The sequence below is a fragment of the Pelophylax lessonae genome (genome assembly GCF_965119305.1).
Source record: "Pelophylax lessonae genome assembly, chromosome: 1".
NCBI classification, from domain to species: Eukaryota; Metazoa; Chordata; class Amphibia; order Anura; family Ranidae; genus Pelophylax; species Pelophylax lessonae.
The window spans coordinates 274,796,296-274,818,766 of NC_138768.1; the positions used below are offsets into that span (position 1 = coordinate 274,796,296).

Here is a 22,471-nt window from a genome sequence, read left to right on the forward strand (position 1 = left end):
GTTGCTTTCGTTTTTTAACTGATGTGGAACTGCTGCCCACTTTTTCCATTGCTATTTGCATTGGCAGTTGAACTTTTAACCATAGCGTTTTGATCCCACCCTAGCATACATGGTATATGTTGTACGCAATAGGAGCATAAATGTTCCCTATTTTCCGATGACATCCTCATGTATGTCACTAACCCTCAAACTATCCTACCTAATCTACTGAATTTGCTACACCAATTTTCCCAACTCTCAGGACTGTCTCTGAACTCCCAAAAAACAACAGCTCTTAATATTTCTTTACCTCCCTCGATGATGCAAACCTTAAGCAACACTTATAAAACTTTCAATGGGCACTACACTCCCTTCCCCATTTAGGGATTTAATTGACTCCTTCAACTGTCACTCTCTATCCGGCTAATTAAGCTGTATACACACTATACAATTTTCTGAAGATTTTTTCCTTTAGATTTACCAAAACCATATAATATGAGATCAGACCTAAACACTTTCAATTTATATTCAATCAGACAGGCCCTTGCACTACATAGTTGAAGGTAAATCTAAAGAAAATCTACCAACAAAAGTTGTATAGTGTGTATCCAGCTTTATCCTCCACTCTTTTGCCGACTTTGGGAAGATCTTTGACGGTGGGCAGACTATCCCTGATCTTGGTTTGTCAGAATTAACTCTATTAAAATGACATTTCTACCCAGAATTCTTTACTATTTTAGAACCCTACCGATTGCTGTCCCAAAGAGACTTGCAGCGTTTACAATCAAAAGTTCTTTGTTTTATTTGGGACAATAAAAAAACCTAGAATAAATAAACTGACGTTCTAGGTTTCGAAAACCGAATGGTGGACTTGGCTTCCCTAATTTACAAGCTTATTATCAAGCTCCTCAAATATCCAGCTGTCCTATACAACGGCCAAGGGATCCACACAGTGGCGGCCGGTGTATTGAGGGCGCAGGGGCGCCGCCCCCCCTATCCATGCGTCCGGCCCCCTAATCTGCATGCAGGGGCGCCGGACGCATGGAGCTTAATGGGTTTTTTTTTTAAATCACCTGATTAGAGCCAGAGGCTCTAATAGGGTGATGCAAAGGGTGGAGCCGGGGCGCAGAGTAGTGCGCCCCGAGCCCACCCATTGTGTGACAATAGCGAATGAAAATTCGCTATTGTCACACCGATACTCCTCCTGGCCAACGCGCTTCCTGATTGGCTGCAAGGCAAACCCCATGCCATTGGCCGAGGAGGCGGCGGGAGTGGGAGGACTGGAGGAGACGTGCCACCGGGACTCAGGAGCGCCGCGCCCGGGGACTGAGGAGAAGCCGCCCGTCGCCACTGCTGCTCCAGGTAAGTAAGGGGGCACGCACGCTGATCTCTGCATTGGGGTAATGTATGCTGGTCACTGCATTGAACGGGGGCATGTACGCTGGTCACTGCATTGAAGTGGGGCACGCACGCTTATCTCTGCATTGGGGGAATGTATGCTGGTCACTGCATTGAAGGGGGCACGCACACTGATCTCTGCATTGAAAGGGGGCACGCACGCTGGTCACTGCATTGAAAGGGGGCATGTACGCTGGTCACTGCATTGAAAGGGGGCATGTACGCTGGTCACTGCATTGAAAGGGGGCATGTACGCTGGTCACTGCATTGAAAGGGGGCATGTACGCTGGTCACTGCATTGAAAGGGGGCATGTACGCTGGTCACTGCATTGAAAGGGGGCATGTACGCTGGTCACTGCATTGAAAGGGGGCATGTACGCTGGTCAATGCATTGAAAGGGGGCATGTACGCTGGTCACTGCATTGAAAGGGGGCATGTACGCTGGTCACTGCATTGAAAGGGGGCATGTACGCTGGTCACTGCATTGAAAGGGGGCATGTACGCTGGTCACTGCATTGAAAGGGGGCATGTACGCTGGTCACTGCATTGAAAGGGGGCATGTACGCTGGTCACTGCATTGAAAGGGGGCATGTACGCTGGTCACTGCATTGAAAGGGGGCATGTAAGCTGGTCACTGCATTGAAAGGGGGCATGTAAGCTGGTCACTGCATTGAAAGGGGGCATGTAAGCTGGTCACTGCATTGAAAGGGGGCATGTACGCTGGTCACTGCATTGAAAGGGGGCATGTACGCTGGTCACTGCATTGAAAGGGGGCATGTACGCTGGTCACTGCATTGAAAGGGGGCATGTACGCTGGTCACTGCATTGAAAGGGGGCATGTACGCTGGTCACTGCATTGAAAGGGGGCATGTAAGCTGGTCACTGCATTGAAAGGGGGCATGTACGCTGGTCACTGCATTGAAAGGGGGCATGTACGCTGGTCACTGCATTGAAAGGGGGCATGTACGCTGGTCACTGCATTGAAAGGGGGCATGTAAGCTGGTCACTGCATTGAAAGGGGGCATGTAAGCTGGTCACTGCATTGAAAGGGGGCATGTAAGCTGGTCACTGCATTGAAAGGGGGCATGTACGCTGGTCACTGCATTGAAAGGGGGCATGTACGCTGGTCACTGCATTGAAAGGGGGCATGTACGCTGGTCACTGCATTGAAAGGGGGCATGTACGCTGGTCACTGCATTGAAAGGGGGCATGTACGCTGGTCACTGCATTGAAAGGGGCATGTACGCTGGTCACTGCATTGAAAGGGGCAAGTACGCTGGTCACTGCATTGAAAGGGGGCATGTACGCTGGTCACTGCATTGAAAGGGGGCACGCTGGTCACTACATTGAAAGGGGGCACACTGGTCACTGTTTTAAAGGGGGCACGCTGGTCACTGTGCATTGAAAGGTGGGGTCACTGTGCATTGAAAGGGGGGGTCACTGTGCATTGAAAGGGGGGGTCACTGTGCATTGAAAGGGGGCACGCTGTTCTCTCTGCATTGAAAGGTGGCACGCTGATCTCTCTGCATTGAAAGGGGGCACGCTATACCTTAATTACTGAAGGCCCCTTTCACACTTTTGCGACCTCAAAGTCACGCAATTTTTTACAGCGTTTTTTGCCGCAAAGCAATGCCTATTACATTTTTCTGTTTGCGCCCCCCCAAAAATGTTGAGCACCAGCCACCACTGGATCCACACCTCTTTGGGTCTCTACTGAAGCTCTCTCATGCCACCCTTTTGCCGTTGGTTCCCTAATGTGCCTTCCTGGCCACTTTTACCCCCTTTTTTTTCCCTACCCTGTCCCATTCCCTAGCAGTTTGGGATGGAGTAAAATATTGAAAACCCCTGGCATCTCCACATACTCCACTGGCCCCCCTGTCTTGCAACCCTGAGTTCTTTCCCGGCATGACTCCAATGCCATTCCTTTGGTGGCCTAATAAGGTGCTTTCCAGGATAGGTGACTACTTCAATGGCGACCAACCACACTCTTTACAATATTTTAAAGATACGCTACAAATGCCCTCGAGTGGATTATTCCGACACAATCAGCTTATTTCTTTTATACGAACTAAACTCTACTAAAGAGACCTTTTACAATTACAAATTTTGAATTATCTTGTCAAATGAAGAACCTCCTGGTCTTCTACGGTATATGCCACTCTTACTGATCCAACCACTAAACTCCCTTATATGTCTCAAAGGGAACAGGACTTGAATACCACTTTTGAATTGTCTGGCAAGATATTGCCTGTGCATTATACAAAATATCCATTAACACAATAATTGAAGCAAACTATTAAAACGCTCCTACGTTGATATCTATTCCCGACCAGAGTTGCGAAGATGCACCCATCTGCATCTCCCATTTGCTTTAGGTACTGTGGCCAGATTGGTACAATGTATCATGTTTGGTGACAATGCACATTCTGAATTTGTGTATTTAATCTGATACACTTAGTGACAGGGGATAATATCCTTAGATCCCCGGAACCAGCGCTTTTTCAAAAACTTCCCAAGGAGGTTTCCAAGAAATTGACAAAACTCATTACCTATATATTCTTAGCAGCCAGAAAAACTATTGCTAAATACTAGAAGCAGTCGATGGTTCCCCTTGAATACGTGAAGAATAAACTTAACTGGATAATGGTGAATGATAAACTTACCTGTATTCTTCACAACTCCACCAAGAAATTTGATGCAACATGGGATATATGGATATGATACTTATCCATACCCTAATGAAACTGACTGACTTCTTCTTTCCTTCACTTTTCCCTGATCTACTCCCCTTTTTTCTTCTGTCTCTCACAATTTCTCCTCTCTTCGCTTATCTGATTTCTTCAATAATTACATAATATTTTGATGGAACATTATAGTTCTATACTGACGATACAAATAGGAATGTACGATGGGTTCCGCTTTATCTTTTTTTTTTTTTTTCTTTTCTCATACTCATATATACTGTTTTGTTACCCCGACTGATAATTTCAATCGAGATTACTCATTTCTGGGATATCCCTGTTTACCATTAGGAGATTCTATGTTTATAAACAACTTGAAGAAAATACATTCCTGTACTTGTATTTGATCTCATACCTCTTTGCACTATTGTTCAAAAGTTCTCCCTTTTTGATATTATCGTATTAGCCCAACTAAAATATTGAAATATAAAATTGTATCCTTAGCCATGTTTTTATTCATTATGGATAGAGCTGGAAATGGTTAGGATCTCGTCATGTTTTTACTGCTTTTTGTGTACCCACTGGAAAGATTCATCCTCTGTGTCCTGGTGGCCATTCTCACCAAGTATGGGAGTATAAAATCTAAAACTTTCGTGGTCACTGCAACAGGAATACAGGGGAAATTCGGTTGGTAACTACTGTCTAGGAGCAGATTTACTTTACATTTGGGAGATAATTTCTCACTTCCTGTTGCCTCTTGAGATAGGAAGTGAAGGAAAATCTCCCTGATGGGTCAAAGAGAAAAAAAAAAAAGAAAATCCAGGGGTTTAATTTCCTACTCTATCCAAAACTAGCAAAAAACTTTTGATTTACTTTAACCACTTCAGCCCTGGAAGGTTTTACCCCCTTAATGACCAGGCCATTTTTTTGCGATTCGGAAAATTGCGCGGTCGTGCGATGCTGTACCCAAATACAATTGATGTCTTTTTTTTCCCCACAAATCGAGCTTTCTTTTGGTGGTATTTGATCCCCTCTGCGGGTTTTAGATTTTGCGCTATAAACAAAAAAGAGCGACAATTTTGAAAGAAAATCCATATTTTTTACTTTCTGTTATAAAACATTCCCAATAATTTTTTTTTATCAGTTTAGGCCAATGTGTATTCTGCTACATATTTTTGGTAAAAAAAAAAAATCCCAAAAAGCGTATTTTAATTGGTTTGCACAAAAGTTATAGCGGTTACAAACTACAGGATAGATTTTTAGACTTTTTACTAATAATGGCGGCGATCTGCGATTTTTAGTGGGACTGCGACATTGCAGTGGACAGATCGGACCCCTAACTGACATTTTTGACACTTTTTGGGGACCAGTGACACTAATACAGTAATCAGTGCTAAAAATTATGCACTGTTACTATATAAATGACACTGGCAGGGAAGGGATTAATACTGGGGGTGATCAAAGGGGTTAAATGTATGCCTGTATGCCTTCTGACTATGTGGGGGGGGGGGGGGGGGTTCTGTGACAGGCACAGACAGAAGGCAGTTTCAGCTTAGCTGAAACTGCTGATCTGTCCCTGCCTGTCTAAGAGAAGATCCACCTGCTTTGTTTACATAAGCAGGCGGGTCTTCTCTCGGTTTCCCAGACGAACGCGGGAGGGCAGCGGCAATCGCCGCCACTTCTCCCTCGGCCCGCCTCCCGCTGTGTCTAAGCCACATGCACTCTAGTCATGTAGTACTACGTGACTGGATGCAGTCGAGCTGCCTTGCCACAGTAATATTACGGCAGGCTGTCAGCAAGTAGTTAATTAAGGCTAAATTCACAATTTGCCATTTTTGTGCATTTGTTACATTAATGTGTGTCGTGTTACGTGGTAATGTGTTTAGTTAAAAGAGATGTATGGCTTTCAGTCTATCAGTCACAGCTATCAGGCACAGCTCTCCACTCTGCCCCTCCTCGCTCACTGGAGCGCTGGGCTGTGGAGGGTAGCGGCCGGCTCAGGTTCGCAGCAGCTTGCTGAGAGGCATAGCTGGGTGTCAGTCCAGACACCTGGGGGATCCAGACTGCCGTTGTCGTGATGACGCGGTGCCTGGACTGACATCTGTGACGTCAGCAGAGAGCCGACTTCACCCCGCTCTCTGCTGAAAACGGGTCACAGGTGTGCAAAACGAATTGCACTCCTGTGTTCCATAGGAGAATGCACAATAGGCTAAAAAACGGACATGCAGCATTGTATCTGAAGCAGTGCACAACGCTTAAAAGTGTGTTAATGCGCATTGTGATGAGCTGCAACACACCCAACTACAAAAATGTGTTTCAGCCCTAAATAATTTAAAACACTTCCAAACAGGTCAAACTGTAAATGTTATCTGCATTTACTTGGATCATTGAATAGGTGCACTGCAGTAATATGCACATTACAGCAAGAAACTTGTGAATTAGCATGTGGTGTTGCCATTCATTTTGAATGGCATCCCAGTACACTAAGGCAACACATGCATTAAAGTGCATCACGGTGCATGGTAACACATTACTGTGTGTACTGCGTCAGAAAAAAATGTTTCAGGTTGTTTTTTTTTATGGGGGGGGGGGGGGGTGTTCCTGTGCATCGGGATTCCAAACATGCTATTGTGTATAAACTTATTACACAGAAACAGAGAAGTGTGAATTGGCCTCAGAAGCTCCTAAAGTAATGGCAAACCCTTACCCCTTTTTTATATAATAAATTCTAAGCCCTAAGTACTTGCCTCAGAACACAATTTACTGCATGTAAAGAACAAAAACTTTTTTCTCCAAGCACCACCACTGGTCTTGGGTCCCTCAGAGCAGCTACTCTTGGGGAACAGGCTTGCGGAGCATGAGGTAACTGATAGAGAATGCAGACACCAGCCACCGTCTCTCAATAAGTTTGAAGGAGGGAGGAAGTGGCATAGGGGATTGGCTTGCCATGACATAGTGTGTTGCATTAATGCACACAGCACAGAGGGACACAGCTGGCCAAGTGCATACATCTAAGTGCAGCTTCAAAGCACACTGTAGGAGAAAGGAGCCACCCTAAAACAGGAAGGTTGGCAAAATGAGGAAGATAGGAATGTTTTAAAAGGATGAGAAGCTGCACCCAATGGAAGGGTTTAGAGTTTAATATCATCCCCCACCTTAACAGTTGGCACTTTTGTTTTTGACAGGAACCCTCTCCCACTTCTGGTCAGATCACCGCGGCGATCCGAACGAAAGATCGACACCCCCTTCCCCTGCAGCCTTCTGGCACACATCACAGGTCCCAAAAGACTGCGGGACGCCAGCTGTGAAACTGCAAAGCTTCACTGACGGTTTCCCTTTGTTAAGATGCCGGCGCCTGAATCCGAAGCCAATTGAAGAATCAGCTCAGGTGAGGACACCGCTGGATCCCTGGACAGGTAAGTGTCCTTATAGTAAAAGTAAGCAGCTCCAGTATTTGTAGCTGCTGACTTAACTTTTTTTAGTGGGGGGGACTGGAGCTGTACTTTAACCCCCTAACACCAACATAACATAAATTTGTGTCCTTCGGCTTCAAGGGGTTGTATCCGCTAGCCGCAGGCATAACCCCGGTACCGTTTTTTAGAATGGATGCTCAGCTTTCTTGTGATAACCAATGCGGCTAAGAAGTCGCTTACCTGCTATCACAAGCAGCGGGAGGGGGATGTACCCCGCCCCCTCACTCCCGCCACTCTGCCTGGGTCTCCCGTCCCACCAGGAGACCCAAGCAACATGCCGGCTGGCCAGAGTCCCCTACAAAGCCAGAATCGACTTTGATCAGGTCTTCGATGTAGAAACCCAGAAACAATGTCATGACATCACTTTCGGTTACTGGAGCCTTAAAGGCGCCAGATTTACAAAAAAAAAAAAAAAAAAAAGACAGTATTCAAAACAGCCAAACTTAAATACTTTTTAAGTGCAAAGAAGGGATTTGGGGTCTTATAGACCCCAGATCCCCGCATAAAAACATAAAAAGAGTACCTGTCACTGCCTATTACTGTCACAAGAGATGTTTACATTCCTTGTGACAGCAATAAAAGTAATCAAAAAAAAAAAAAAAAAAAAACACATTTACAAGTTGCAGTTTAAAAATTCAGAAACAGTATTCAAACCACACTTGTGAGGTATCGTTGCAATTGTTATAGCAAGAACAATACTTCTAGCACTAGACCTCCTCTGTAACTCTAAACATGTAACCGTTACATTTTTTTAAAGCGTCGCCTAAGGATCTTAAGTATTGTAGTTTGTCACCATTCCACGTGTGCGAGAAAATTTTAAGCATGACATGTTAGGTATCTTTTTACTCGGCGTCACATTATGAAAAAGAATTGGGCTAACTTTATACTTTTATTTTTTTTAATTCGTGAATTTCTTCCAAAAAATTTGCATTGAAAGACCACTGCACAAATACAGTGCGACATAAAATATTGCAACGATCGCCATTTTATTCTCTAGGGTCTCTGCTAAAAAAAAATTATATATATATATATATATATATATATATATATATATATATACACACACACACACACACACACACACACACACACACACCATGTTTGGGGGTTCTAAGTAATTTTCTAGCAAAAAATACTGATTTAAAACTTGTAAGCAACAAGTGTCCAAAAAAGGCTTTAGGCATGAAGGGGTTAAGGTAAAACACACAATTTACATGAATAAGCATAGCAAAAGTAAGAATATATTTACCTTGCAGTGGATAGCAGAACCCTTCCAAATGTTCTTCTTATCCAGAGATAAAGAAACTTTCTAGCCAGGTGTCTGCAGAGAGGAAGTTGATCATATAAGGCAGGTTTCATACAGCATTAGCAAGCTTTGGTTACAAAAGTAACACTAAACACTAGTTTTAAAAAAAAAAAATATGTAGGAGTATATTTTCAAGGTAAGAAAAAAAAACGCCCCACTACTTAATTTCCCCCATCTCCTCCGCAATCCTGTCCGCAGCGCCTTTCTTTCTGGTCCTATAGGAGATACAAGCAGCAGCAGGATCCATAGGCTTTTGGTGATGTTAGTCAAATCCTGTAAGGAAGGAGCAGGGAGCATTTGTGTCTATGGATGGACACAGTCGGGCTCAGGAATGCGCCACCACAAGTGACCCCTCAACGCACAACTTGTTGAGGGGGCACTCTTAGGAGGAAAAGGCTAACAGTGCTGGTGGGGGAACTCCAAGGGACCGCTCTGTGCAATAACACTGCAGATTTTGTTAAAAAATAAAAACCCTTAACAATCACTTAAATAAGTACCTATTTTTTTATTTTTTTTACAGCTGTGATCTTAGTTTTTGTTGGAGAGTGCCTACATTTGTTCTCCATGGTCCCACTGTATGTAGGGAACAACACAGCCACCTTCTTTTGCTCGCTCCTGAAATGGATTAGTGACTATGGGATTTGTAGTGTATACAAAGCAGTACACATGACCGCAACTAACATGCACGGCTGGTTCAAAAAAAAAAAAAAAAAGAGAACGGAAGTGAGGGGGGAAAAGGAGAGGTTTGATTGCTCACGGGCAACATTATAAAGGACTAGGAAATTACTTCATGAAAAAACAGATTACTGGCCCATTACGTATTGGATGCATATGCCTCTTAGGCCCTGTTCACACCTGAGCGTTTTTCAGCTCATAAAACGCTCATCTGTGAAAACCCAAAACACCCAACAAGCAAAATCCCAATCATTTCAATGGCCCCTGTTCACATCTGAGCATTTTGTCCCCTGAAGCAAAACGCCTGTAGCTGAAAAAAGTACATGAGCTTCTTTTTGGGCTGATTACCAGCGTTTTTGTTAGATGTCAATGCCTGCCTCCAAAAACGCCCATAAAACGCCTGAAAAAACGCCTGAAAACAATACGCTCAGGTGTGAATGGAGCCTTAGAGGTAAGGAAGAATTTTTTTTTTACCTGCTGAAGCAAATTGGGTCATGCTTTTTTTGCCTTGCTCTGGATCAACTGTGGGTATTAGATAGTGTTTTTGGGAGATTTTCTATTTGAGTGTATTGGTTTTCTTTTCTTTTTTCAACCACATTAAAGAGGAAGTAAACCAACTGGGTTTTTATGTTCTTTTTTTTCTCAACTGCAAAGTAAATGCATAATGTGCTACTATGCAACACATATTAGCACATTATATGACACTTACCTGCAAACAAAGTCTGCATCATCCCCGCTGGAGGCCGCATCCATCTTCACCCATCTACCTTCCGGGTCTGCGGACTCCGGCTGTGCTACTGGCCAGGGCCGTGTGACGTCACTCCCGCACATGCACGCGGGAGCCACCAGTCACGGCACAGGACTCTGAAGAAAGGGCACGGATAGCGGTTCCTTCAGAGCGCATGTGCCAATGACGTCATCGGCTGTATGTATGTAAATATCCGTTGCCGTCTCTCCTGGTCCCATCACGTTGCCCGGGAGTGATGCGGCCAGCAGCAATGGCTACCCTGTACAGAAAGTGAGGAACTGACGTCGTTCCCCACTCTCTGTAACCCTGGATACCGGGAGCGATGAATAGTTTGTCACTTCCGCTTCCCCCCATTGTTTACCTGCCCACCAGTGGCCAGCAAAGCAGCCGATCAGACCAATCTGTGTCTGATCAGCTGCATGGGAAGCCAGGAGGAAAGATTTGGGGTCTAATAGACCCCAAATCTCTCCATAAAGAGGACCTGTCACAAGGGATGTTGTTCATCCCTTGTGATAGCAAGTTAGTTTAAAAAAAAAAAAGTGTGAAAAATATTTTTTTGTATAAATAATAATAAAAAAAAGCTAAAAATAAAGCTCCCTCCCCGTCCTACTGTGCAAATGTGAACGCATACGTTACTCCCACACACATATGTAATCGGTGATCACACCACACATGAGGTATCGTTGCAAACGTCAGAGCGAGAGCAATAATTCTAGCACCAGACCTCCTGTGGAACTCTAAACTGGTAACCTGTAAAGGTGTCTAAAGCGCCTATGGAGAATTTTAGGCATCGTAGTTTGCGGCCATTCCATGGGCAGACAATTTTAAAGCGTGACATGTTAGGTATCTATTTACTCGGTGTAGCATCATTACAACATATAACAACATTACTCAAAAAAATTGGGCTAACTTTACTGGGGTTTTTTTTTTTTTTTTAATCCAAAAAAAAACACTGCGCAAATATCGCGTGACATAAAAAATTGCAACACCCACCATTTTATTCTCTATGGTCTCTGCTAAAAAAAATATATATGCAGTAATTCCCTGGATGGCAAGCATGCTTGTAATCCAAAGCACTCGTATATTAACCACTTGCCGACCGCCGCACGACTATATACTGCGGCGGTCAGCCCCTCACAGGCAGAGTGACGTATCGGTACGTCACTAGCCTGGGAGGGTCTGGGGAGCGAGCGCGCGCCGCCAGCGGCGCGCTCCCGCGTGGTCACGCACCCCCCCGCGCGTGTGACAGGCGGACACGATGTCCGCCGGTCACTCTGCGATCGTCGGGGGAGAGGGAGAAAGGCAGTCAGCTTATGTAAACAAGCTGCCTGTCAGTTCTCCCTGTGTAGAGACACTGATAATACGGTTCTACTATGTAGAACCGTAGATCAGTGTAACTACACCTCAAGCCACAGCCAATCACAGTTAGAAACACGCCCCTAGGGACACACACAGCCCCTCCCTCTCAAATAAAGTTAACCCCTTCACTGCCAGTGTATTTTTACAGTAACAGTGCATATATATAGCACTGATTACTGTAGAAATGTCACTGGTAACCCCAAAAGTGTCAAAAATATCAGTCAAGGGTCCGATCTGTCCGCCGCAATATTGCAGTACCGCAAAAAAAAAAAAAAAAAAAAAAAACGCAGATCGCCGCCATTACGCGTTAAAAAAAAAACAACAAAAATGACAAAAATCTTTCCCTTTGTTAGTAAACGCGATAACTTTTGCGCAAACCAATCAAAATACGCTTTTTGCGATTTTACCAAACATATGTAGCATAAAACAAATTGGCCGAAAATGTTAAAAAATTTTGATTTTTACTTTTTCTTTTTTGGGAATTTCATATAAAAAAAATTTGAAAAATATTGTTATTTTTGCAAAATTGACGCTCTTTTTTTGTTTATAGCGCGTGATCAAAAAAAAAAAAAAAAAAAAAAAAAAAAAAAAAATCGCACAGGTGATCAAATACCACCAAAAGAAAGCTCTGTTTGTGGGAAAAAAAAGGACGTCAAATTCGTTTAGGTACAGCGTCGCACGACCGCGCAATTGTCCGTTAAAGTCACGCAGTGCCGAATCGCAAAATACCCCCTGGTCAGGAAGGGGGTAAAATCTTCCGGGGCTTAAGTGGTTAAAGCGAATTTCTGCATAAGAAATAATAGAAACTCAAATGATTTGTTCCACAAAAAAAAAAAAAAAAAAAAGACAATGCACTCACAACATTAAGGAGTCTGGTGTAATTCCAAAGCCACTGGTGTATGTGTACTGTATAGTAAAGCTGCTGGTGTACAATATACAGTTCTGTATAAGCCAGAGGTCCGGGGGTGCTGGTGGCTCCCAGCGCTTCCTGCAGAAGTCGGAGACACTAGGGAACTGTTGATGTCACTTCCGGGTGCTCCGAAACTCACGTTATGTCCGCCCACCCAGCTGGGAGTGTCTCCAAGTTCTGCTGGGAGCCACCGGTGCTCCTGGACCTCTGGCCACATACAGTACTGTATACCGTGTACACCAATGCCTTTGGAATTGCACCAGACTCCTCAACATTGTGAGTGTATTTTTTTTTTTTTAACATTAAAACATTTTTTTTTTTACATTAAACTACTGTTTGTATATTGCCCATTTATCAAGACAGTGCTTGCAAATTATGGCAACATTTTAAACAAAAAAAAAAAAAAACACAACTTTGCTCCTCTTTCAAAACGCTCGTAAACCAAGGTTTTACGGTATATAAATGTTTGGGGGTTCTAAGTAATTTTCTAGCAAAAAAAAAAAAAAGTAGGATTTTCACATGTAGGAGCGACGTGTCACAATAGGCTTGGGAAGGAGGTGTGTGTGTGTGTGTATAGATCATAGGTCTGCAACCTGCGGCTCCGGAGCCACATGCGGCTCTTTTAAACCTTTCCCGCGGCTCCGGGGCGGATGAGGGGAGGAGGCGCACTGTGTGTCACGCAGAGCCGCCGATTGGTGGCCTTCTGGGTGTCATCGGTGCGCATAGCAATGCGCCCCGACACTCCCCCACTGTGGCGCTGTCCTGGCTGTGATTGGTCCAGGCTGGACCAATCATAGAGGACATCCCAGGTGACGTTGTGTGGGGGGCGGTGCGTGCGTTAGTCACGCACCGTCCCAACGTCACCTTCCCGCCCGCCGTCAGAGAGGAGGGCAGCGGCGTGAATGCAGGTCGAGGAAGAAGAAGACGACGTCCGACCGAGACCCGACTCCAGTCAGCAGCACGCCAGGCACGGTGATGGCAGGTAAGTGAAGTGATGCTTTGAAGGGGGCACGCACGCATGCTGGTCTCTGCATTGAAAGGGGGCATGTACGCTGGTCACTGCTTTGAAAGGGGCATGTACGCTGGTCACTACCATTGGAAGGGGCATGTACGCTGGTCACTACCATTGAAAGGGGCATGTACGCTGGTCACTACCATTGAAAGGGGCATGTACGCTGGTCACTACCATTGAAAGGGGCATGTACGCTGGTCACTACCATTGAAAGGGGCATGTACGCTGGTCACTACCATTGAAAGGGGCATGTACGCTGGTCACTACCATTGAAAGGGGCATGTACGCTGGTCACTACCATTGAAAGGGGCATGTACGCTGGTCACTACCATTGAAAGGGGCATGTACGCTGGTCACTACATTGAAAGGGGCATGGATGCTGGTCACTGCATTAAAAGGGGGCATGTACGCTGGTCACTACATTGAAAGGGGGCATATATGCAGTGTTATATTTGTTTTAAATGTTGCAATGGTTTTGCGGCTCCCAGTTTTATTTTTCCTTCGGAAACGGGTCCAAGTGGCTCTTTTTGTCTTAAAGGTTGCAGACCCCTGGTATAGATTATTTTTCAAGATATGATTCGTTGTCACTTCAAATTTTTAAATACCAAAAGACAATGCTGCTACTAAACATATTATTTATTTTGCAGCCAAATTTCAGAACAAAGCGACATGGGCGACCCACCTGAGTCGCAGTTCCTTCAGTCTCCCCCCGCGGTTCCAGGTATAGGTGACGCGGTACTCGCTGGGACGGCGGCTCCTCGCCGGCCTAACGTTTCCAGGGGTTCGGAGAGCCTGGGCCGGACCCTTCTGCTGGGACTTGGCTTTGCCAGGATTATTCATCTTTATACCTGAAAAGACATTGTCTGTCAATGTACAGCTCGTCGTCTGTCAGAACACACCGAGAAAACCTCACACTTTTATTTTCCAGCAGCAAGTGTCGTCACATTCAAATGATATTCATTCCCTCTGAGCTTCTGACTCACACCATGTAGCAGCTCCGTTACCTGAGCCCGGTGGCGGCTAAGTGAACAAATACGGCCCTCAGAACTCCGCACCGATACTCCATCTATACCTCAGACTCTGCCAGTTCCGCCTCCTACAACATCCGCGCTCCGCTTCCCGCTCGTTGTCTTGGTCACACGACGCCTCGGGCAGCAAAAACCATACGGCTGCGCCCTCTAGCGCCAGCATGTGAGCATTACCGCACACTCAGCGGCTGGCATCCCTATATAAAACACACACAAACTACTGAAGACTAGTTGGAGATCAGGCATTTTTTTGACATTTGTTGCTTACAAATCAAAAATCAGTGTTTGTTGCTAGAAAATTACTTACAACCCCCAAACATTATTTATATATAAATAAAATATTGGCGCTAGGGAAAAAAAAATATATATATAGATAAGTATATATATTTATTTTTTTAGCAGAGACCCTAGAGAACTAAATGGCAATATTTAATGTCACACTGTATTTGCACAGCGGCTTTTCAAACACAATTTTTTGGGAAAAAATACACTTAAATTAAAAAAAAAAAACAGTATAGCTCAATTTTTTTCAATAAATTGAAAGATGATGTTACACCGAGTAGATAAATAAATAAGAGGATCAATGCGCTACCCAGAGGGGTTTGATAGGAGTAAATCAATTCCAAAATATCAAATAAATAAAGAAAAAAAAAAAATGTAGAAAAAGCTGCCAATCTAAATCGGTGTCCCCACCGTGAATTGGTACGTGTATGGTGTGAAAAATCGGCGCTAATTCAAATCATAAATAAATGTGATACACTCTGTGACAATAACGATGTCCACCACTGTGGATAGTGCTCTATATGATAAAACCTGATGCAAAAATGTCGAAGTAAAATCAATCCTCAATGTAAAACTGTAAAAGCGAGCCTATACACAAAAGATCTTCAGTGGATGACTCTGAAAAGACTGTGCATAAATAAAGTCCTCAAAAAAAAATATATATATAATGCAATCACAAAATCAATGCAATAGATGAAAAAGGGTGATGATCAATGTAATCGTTGATGACCGATATGTGATGAAAAAATTCCTGAAAATATTTCATAAAACAATTCATAAAAAAAGTTGTGTATAAAAATATAAGTGTCTGAGAAAATCCCACAGTGTCCAATATACAATCAAAGATGAATGAAATAAATCTTCAAAGGATCAACCAATCGTAAAATATAACATCAATAATCTGGATATCGATCCAATCTCCAACAAACAGGTGTGTAGTGGCCGCTTACCTCCCATACACACTATCTGCACATGTGTGTAATCCAAACAAGCCGATTGCTTTCCTTTGAACTGGGCTTCCGACCTCTCTCCTCTCTTGCAGGCATGTAATCACTGATGTTCACAGTACATCGATCTCCCAATCCAGTAACGATCTTCAGCTGCACAATATGCTCCCTCCAAGCCGTTCCGCCTCATAGGATATAAAATGAGACGCTCATGGTGCAGTAACTTCAAAACCAGTTTAATTACAATAAAAGATACACTTACAATCAAATAGCAACAAACGAGCAAAAGCAATACACTGTAGAACCTCCGGCTACGGCCGTAAACACGGAGGTGACGTCACCCGGCTCTTCCCGACGCGCGTTGCGTCACTACCCACGTGACTTTTTCAAGGGATATCCCAGCCGGAGGTTCTACAGTGTATTGCTTTTGCTCGTTTGTTGCTATTTGATGGCTCGCTTTTACAGTTTTACATTGAGGATTGATTTTACTTCGACATTTTTGCATCAGGTTTTATCATATAGAGCACTATCCACAGTGGTGGACATCGTTATTGTCACAGAGTGTATCACATTTATTTATGATTTGAATTAGCGCCGATTTTTCACACCATACACACCGAGTAGATAGATACCCAACACGTCATGCTTTAAAATTGCACACGCTTGTGGAATGGCGACAAACTACAGTACTTATTACAATTGCTAGTGCATATATGGGCCTGGTTTATATACGCACCTTTTGGATATTATTTGACGGTATAGCAGCAGCTTTTTTTAGAATATTGTGAGTGATTACGGTAACTAATAGTTTTCTCATCCTCAAGTGGGAATTACCATTTGGGTGTGAATGCATAATACCTAAGCGCTAAGTTGGTGGGACAGGACTTGGGTCTTGATTTTTCTCCTTTACTTTTTGGAAACTACAGTACTTATAATCTCCATAGGCCACGCTTTAAAAGTTTTGACAGGTTACCCGTTTTAGAGTCACAGAGGAGGTCTAAAGATAGAATTATTGCTTTCACTCTCACGACCGCAGCAATAGCGCACATGTGTTCGCTTCTTTAAAAAAATGTTTTTCTTATTTATTTTACTTTTTATTTTTACACTGTCCTTTTTTTTATTACTTTTATTGCTGTCACAAGGAATGTAAGCATCCCTTGTGACAGCAAGGGACAGTGACAGGTACTCTTTATGGAGGGATATGGGGTCTATATGACCCCAAACCCCTCCTCTGCACTTGAAAGCATTCAAAACGCCAAGATCAGCTTTTTTGAATACTTTTGATTTTTGAAAACTGGTGCCGTTGGTTCCCAAGTAAACCAGAAGTGAAGTCGTGATGTCGCTTCTGGATTTACCATATCTGAGACCCGTTCGGGTGTCCGACCAGCTGGCGGATGTGCCAGCTGATCGCTCGGGTCTCCCAGTGGGACGGGAGAGCCCGGGCAAGCAGCGGAAAAGGTTGTCACCCTCCCGCTGCTTGTAATACCATCGAAGCAGCTGTAGGCATCACTCCCGAACAACCACCTGAAGGAGGTGGTTAAAGTGGGAGTAAACTCCAATGGACGATTTTTACCTATATTAAGGCTTACCTGTTGGTACAGTAAATATCTCCTAAACATGCACTGTTTAAGAAATATTTAATTGTAAAGCCGCTGGTGATGTCTCCGGTGCATGTGCTCTGGAGGAACTGTATACTGAACCATTCCTTCAGAGCCTTGAGTCAATTTATATCATTTTTTACCCCACAAATAGATCTTTCTTTTGGCGGTATTTGATCACCACTGTTTTTCTGTTTCACCACTGTTTTTCTATTTATAGCGCAAAAAAACAAAAAAACAAAAAAAACAAAGACCCACAATTAAAAAAAAAAAAAATATATATATATATATATATATATATATACTGTATATATTCTGCTATAAAACATATCCAATAAAAAAATTAAAAAATCAAATTTCTTCATAAATTAAGGCCAATATCTGCTATATTTTTTTGGTAAAAAATAAAAATCCCAATAAATGTACATTGATTGGTTTACGCAAACTTTATAGCGTCTATAAACTATGGGATACATACTGGAATTTTTACTTTTTTTATACTAGTAAATCAGTGACTTATAGCAGGACTGCGATATTGCGGCAGTCAATTGGACACTATCTGACACTTTTCACACATTGCAGGAACCAGTGATACTAATACAGTAATCTGTGCTAAAAAAAATGCACTGTCATTGTACTAAAGACACTGGCTGGGAGGGGGTTAACATCAGGGACGATCAAAGGGTTAACTGTGTGCCTATCCAGTGTTTGTGTTTCTTATGTGTGCTGGTTTTAGCAGGGGAAGAGATGGATTTGAGGCTTTGCAGGAACACATAATGCATCCCTTCTTACCTGTCAGAACGGAACTCTGCCTTGTTTACATAGTAAGTTTTTACGTAGTAAAACTCAGCAAGTGGTTAAACCAGCCTTTTAGTTCAATCTTAGTTTAGTAAAGTGGAGGCTTAGTCAGAAAATAAGGTCCTGCTAGATGACTTCAGACAGGCCCCTTTTGCAGGTATAGCTATGTAAAACATCAAAAATACAGTAAGTGCCTATACTGTTTAAAATCCAGTAATACGCAGTCTCCCCCTGCTCTGCACATGCTCAGTTGCTCTCCATTTTTAGTCACTGCCAAGTTTGTAGAGGCAGATCTGCTGACAGTCTTAAAGCGGAATTAAACCCTCCTATCTTTTCAAGCCTAGGAAGCTGCTTCTGTGTAATCTGCAACTGCCATAGTGCTGCACATGTGCATGTGCATGCACTTTTGACATTAGCCATTTAATGGTTTTTACAGTTTAGTTGAGGACACAAGCAAATGTGACAGCAATCCCAGCATTCCAGGAATGTAACTGTTTTTTTTAAACTGTTAAATTGATGGGTTTAGTCCTGCTTTATAATTTACTGCTGTACAGGGACTCTGAGCTTCAGCAAAATGGCAACCACCAGCAAGAAGAAACAGGAGCAATGCTGGAGGCAATTTACAGCACACACTCATTTTAGTAGCATAATTACTAATGTAGAATGTATGTTCCTTGCTAAAGAACATTATATTTATCAAGTTGTTATGGGTTTATTTCCGCTTTAAATAAAAAAATAAAAAAATGAGCACAGAGTCAAAGAATACAAAAATTAGCCTTTTAATGTGTTTTGGATATATGTGATAAAGATCAGGTAAATATAAAATAAATATATCAAAGGGTATTGGGATACCTTCATATATACGTTAATGTACATGCATTGTCGGGCATTACCTTGCACAATAAAGAGAACTCCAATATGAAGTTAGAAAGGAAACAAATTTTTTTCTTACTAGTACTGTAGATGCTGGATTTGAGGGTGCATTCACACTACCACTTTGAACCACTCTGGGTGCAATTCAGCCCCTTGGACCGGTTCCTTTGTGTAGAGTGAGTGCTCTGAACTGTGCCCAGGATCGTTTTAATTGAAACTATACTCACCTTAGCTCCAGAGATGCAGGTCCCTGGAGCTTCCCGCCAGTCACAGACATCTTCAGGCAGTCAGCTACTGTGTATCAATTAATGGCCGTTTTCATTGGCTGGGCCAATATGACATCACTCCCCTACATGCACAGGAGTGAAGTTGGCTCTGGCATTGCCAAATTTGTATAGTGAGCTGCATATGCAGGGGCGGACAGACAGGTAGGTAACTTTAATGCATGTCTCTTCTGCATTAAAAATCCTGCCTGTTTGCCCATTTAATTTCTTACTTAAAGCGGAACTTCCGTTTTAGGTAGTAATAACCCCCTGACATGCCCCATTTGGCATTTTTTTGGTGGGGAGCGGGTACCTAGTTTTGACAGGTACCCGCTCCCACTTCCGCTCGGAGCGCCACGGCGCCCTAAACGGAAGTTCTCCTCTCCCCCTCCCTCCCTGCAATCTTCTGGGACATGTCAGAGGTCCCAGAAGATTGCCGGCCAATCAAGACGCGCAGCGCAACTCGCGCATGCGCAGTGCGTACCCGGCTGTGAAGCCGCAAGCTGTCACAGCCGGGTGCCCACACCAGTGATGCTGGTGCCGCTGAGACCAGAAAGAAGAGGATCGAGGCTTCGGGTGGCCGCATCGCTGGACCGTGGGACAGGTGAGTGAAAAGGCTGGAACTCCGCTTTAAAGTTCCACTTTAAGTGTACCATGCCTGGGACCACTTGGAAGAGGTGGTTCCAGGCATGGTTGACTTGTGGTATGGTATGGTTTGCTTACGTGTGAGTGTAAACCATACCAGAGCTCAATTCTCTCCATAGAGGACTATGTACAGTACTGAAACAGGGATCACTGGTCTGGTTAGCTAGGGATTGTGGCCAGGAATACTTCCTTTTAAGTTCAATGTGAGTGCATACTAGCATGGGAATAGGGAGGAGGAAGAATCAAACTCGGGCATGGTTCAGTTCAGTGTGAGTCCACCCTTAAAAATCAGATACTTACCAGTGCCTAGAGTAAATACAGCCGGTTCTTCTTACCTCTGCAGGTCCCCAGTGCCACTGTCTTGGAACTGGGAGCTTGCTGTGGGTTCCTGAGGAATCACGGCTGGCTCCTCATTGTGCGTGATGACAATGCAAGCTAACATGGCGCTCTGTGAATGTGTCCCATGTTACGTGTCCTAGCAGGCTGTAGGAGGGGAGGGGGCAGGGTAAGAGACATCATCCTAGTCTAGATGAGGGTTGCAGAAGTGGGAGCAGGTACCTATAAAAATCAGTACTCGCTACCCCCCCCCCCCAAAAAAAAAATAAAATTAATCTGTAAATCAGTTACAGGCTGGGGAGAGGGAGCAAACAGCAGGACTTTACTTTTTGATGGACGTTCTGCTTTAAACCTCCCAGGAGATCCTGTTCACAAATTCATTTTTCCCAATAAATTGGTGCTGAGTTTCGGAAATAAAATGCTGCTTTTATTGCTGAAAGTGCTGACAGTAGCTCCACCCTCAGCGGAAGGGAGATATGGGGGGAGATAGAGGCAGCACTGAAGCCACAGCCCCCTCTTAATATTGCAATCCTTCTTTATATGCATACTGTGGCTCTTTTGCTCCATTTGTACAAATAAAAGGCTGAGCTAGCAACCTCCAACAGCAGCTGTGCTACCTCACTACTGTTAAAAGACTAAGCCCACAATCTCCCGCCACCAGCAGCTAGTTCGAAAGGAGAATTACTGCAGTAGTAGATGGCGGCTTGCATGAGTGTGATTCATAGTAGCTGGACAGCAGCACCAGTCATTGACAAAAAACACAAGCCAACAACAGCATTCATCAGCAGCTACTACACTCAGACAAATGTGGTAGCTGCCAGCATGTGCTGTTCTCAGCTTGTGTTTTTGTAAAGTACCATTGCACAGGGTCCCTGTGTGAATTTAACAAACCTTAAATACTTTTAGTCAAACTTCTTCTTTGAAGTCTTTGAAATAATGACCCTAAAATGGAAGGGATACTTTGCAATAGACATACTCATTCTTTATTTATTTATTGTATACATGAACATTTTCGTTCCCATTGCCTCAAGAATAAACTTTAAAATCTGAAATACTGAAAAACAAAATTTTACCCATTTGACAAATGGGATCAAACTCCATATGAATGTCCTAGTGGTAAGCCTAGATGGAGATACCATTTGTGGCGATTATGCAACTGCACAGGTGTCCCTTGGAACTTACGGGTTTATTTGCGTTGGATTTTGGTCATACTGATGCGGAGACTCCATCCACTTTTATGTAGACCTGGACAGCCACATGTACAGTAAGGCCCTGATGAGAACTAATGAGATTGATGGAACATTCCAAGATTTCATCCTATCTGCATTGGATTTCATTCTAAGACATAATGTCTTCTGTTTCGCCGCCGGCTCCCACTACCTCCAGGTACAGGGCGTTGCCATGGGCACCTGCTGTGCCCCGGCATACGCTAACCTGTACCTGGGGGAGTGGGAGCGAAACCTCTTCCTGTCTGAAGAATTCACGGTGTATGCGGACCACATACCCATGTGGTACCGCTACATCGATGACATTCTTATGATATGGGATGGATCTCCCTCTATCCTTTTGGAGTGTATGGACTATATAAACCATAATGACTTAAACTTGAGATTCACCGTGGAGCATAGCACCTCATCGGTGACCTTCCTTGACCTCAAGATAGTCAGAGGGGATAATGACATGCTACATTGTGAGCTTTTCAGAAAATCAACCTCTGGCAACACTATCCTGCATGCCTCTAGCTCACACCCTAAGCCGTTAGTAGACTCCATCCCATACTCCCAATACTTGAGGGCCAGACGCATATGCACTACAGAGGAGGCATTTGCTGTGGAGGCTTCCAACATACAACAAAGGCTATTAGCAAGAGGATACACCTCAAAATGTTTGAAACGAGCTTTCAAAAAAGCCAAATCTCGATCCCGTCGGGATCTCCTTTCATACAAAAAAGAAGTTGAAGGCTCCAGTGATACTACCAGAATCATAACCAAGTATTCCCGAGGACACCATAATGTTAGGAAGATTTTGAAAAAGTACTGGCATGTGTTGACATCCGACCCGTCCATCAGCCCTTTTATCTCAGAGACACCGCAGATAACATTCAAACGGGCCCCCTCCTTGGCTGACGCCCTCGTAAGCAGTGAATAAAAGGGCCAGTCA

General features: G+C 43.7%; 1 protein-coding gene across 1 annotated transcript in view; it reads right to left on the reverse strand.

The window, feature by feature from the left end:
• Window positions 1-14,381, reverse strand: part of SFI1 (SFI1 centrin binding protein) — a gene marked incomplete at its 5' end in the record, with an annotated part of 115,083 nt that extends 100,702 nt beyond the window's left edge. Inside the window, 2 exons of the mRNA XM_082243328.1 lie at window positions 8,781-8,852; window positions 14,224-14,381. Of these exons, the coding sequence (XP_082099454.1) occupies window positions 8,781-8,852; window positions 14,224-14,381 (230 nt within the window). The remainder of the gene's footprint in view (window positions 1-8,780; window positions 8,853-14,223) is intronic.
• Window positions 14,382-22,471: the final 8,090 nt, after the last annotated feature.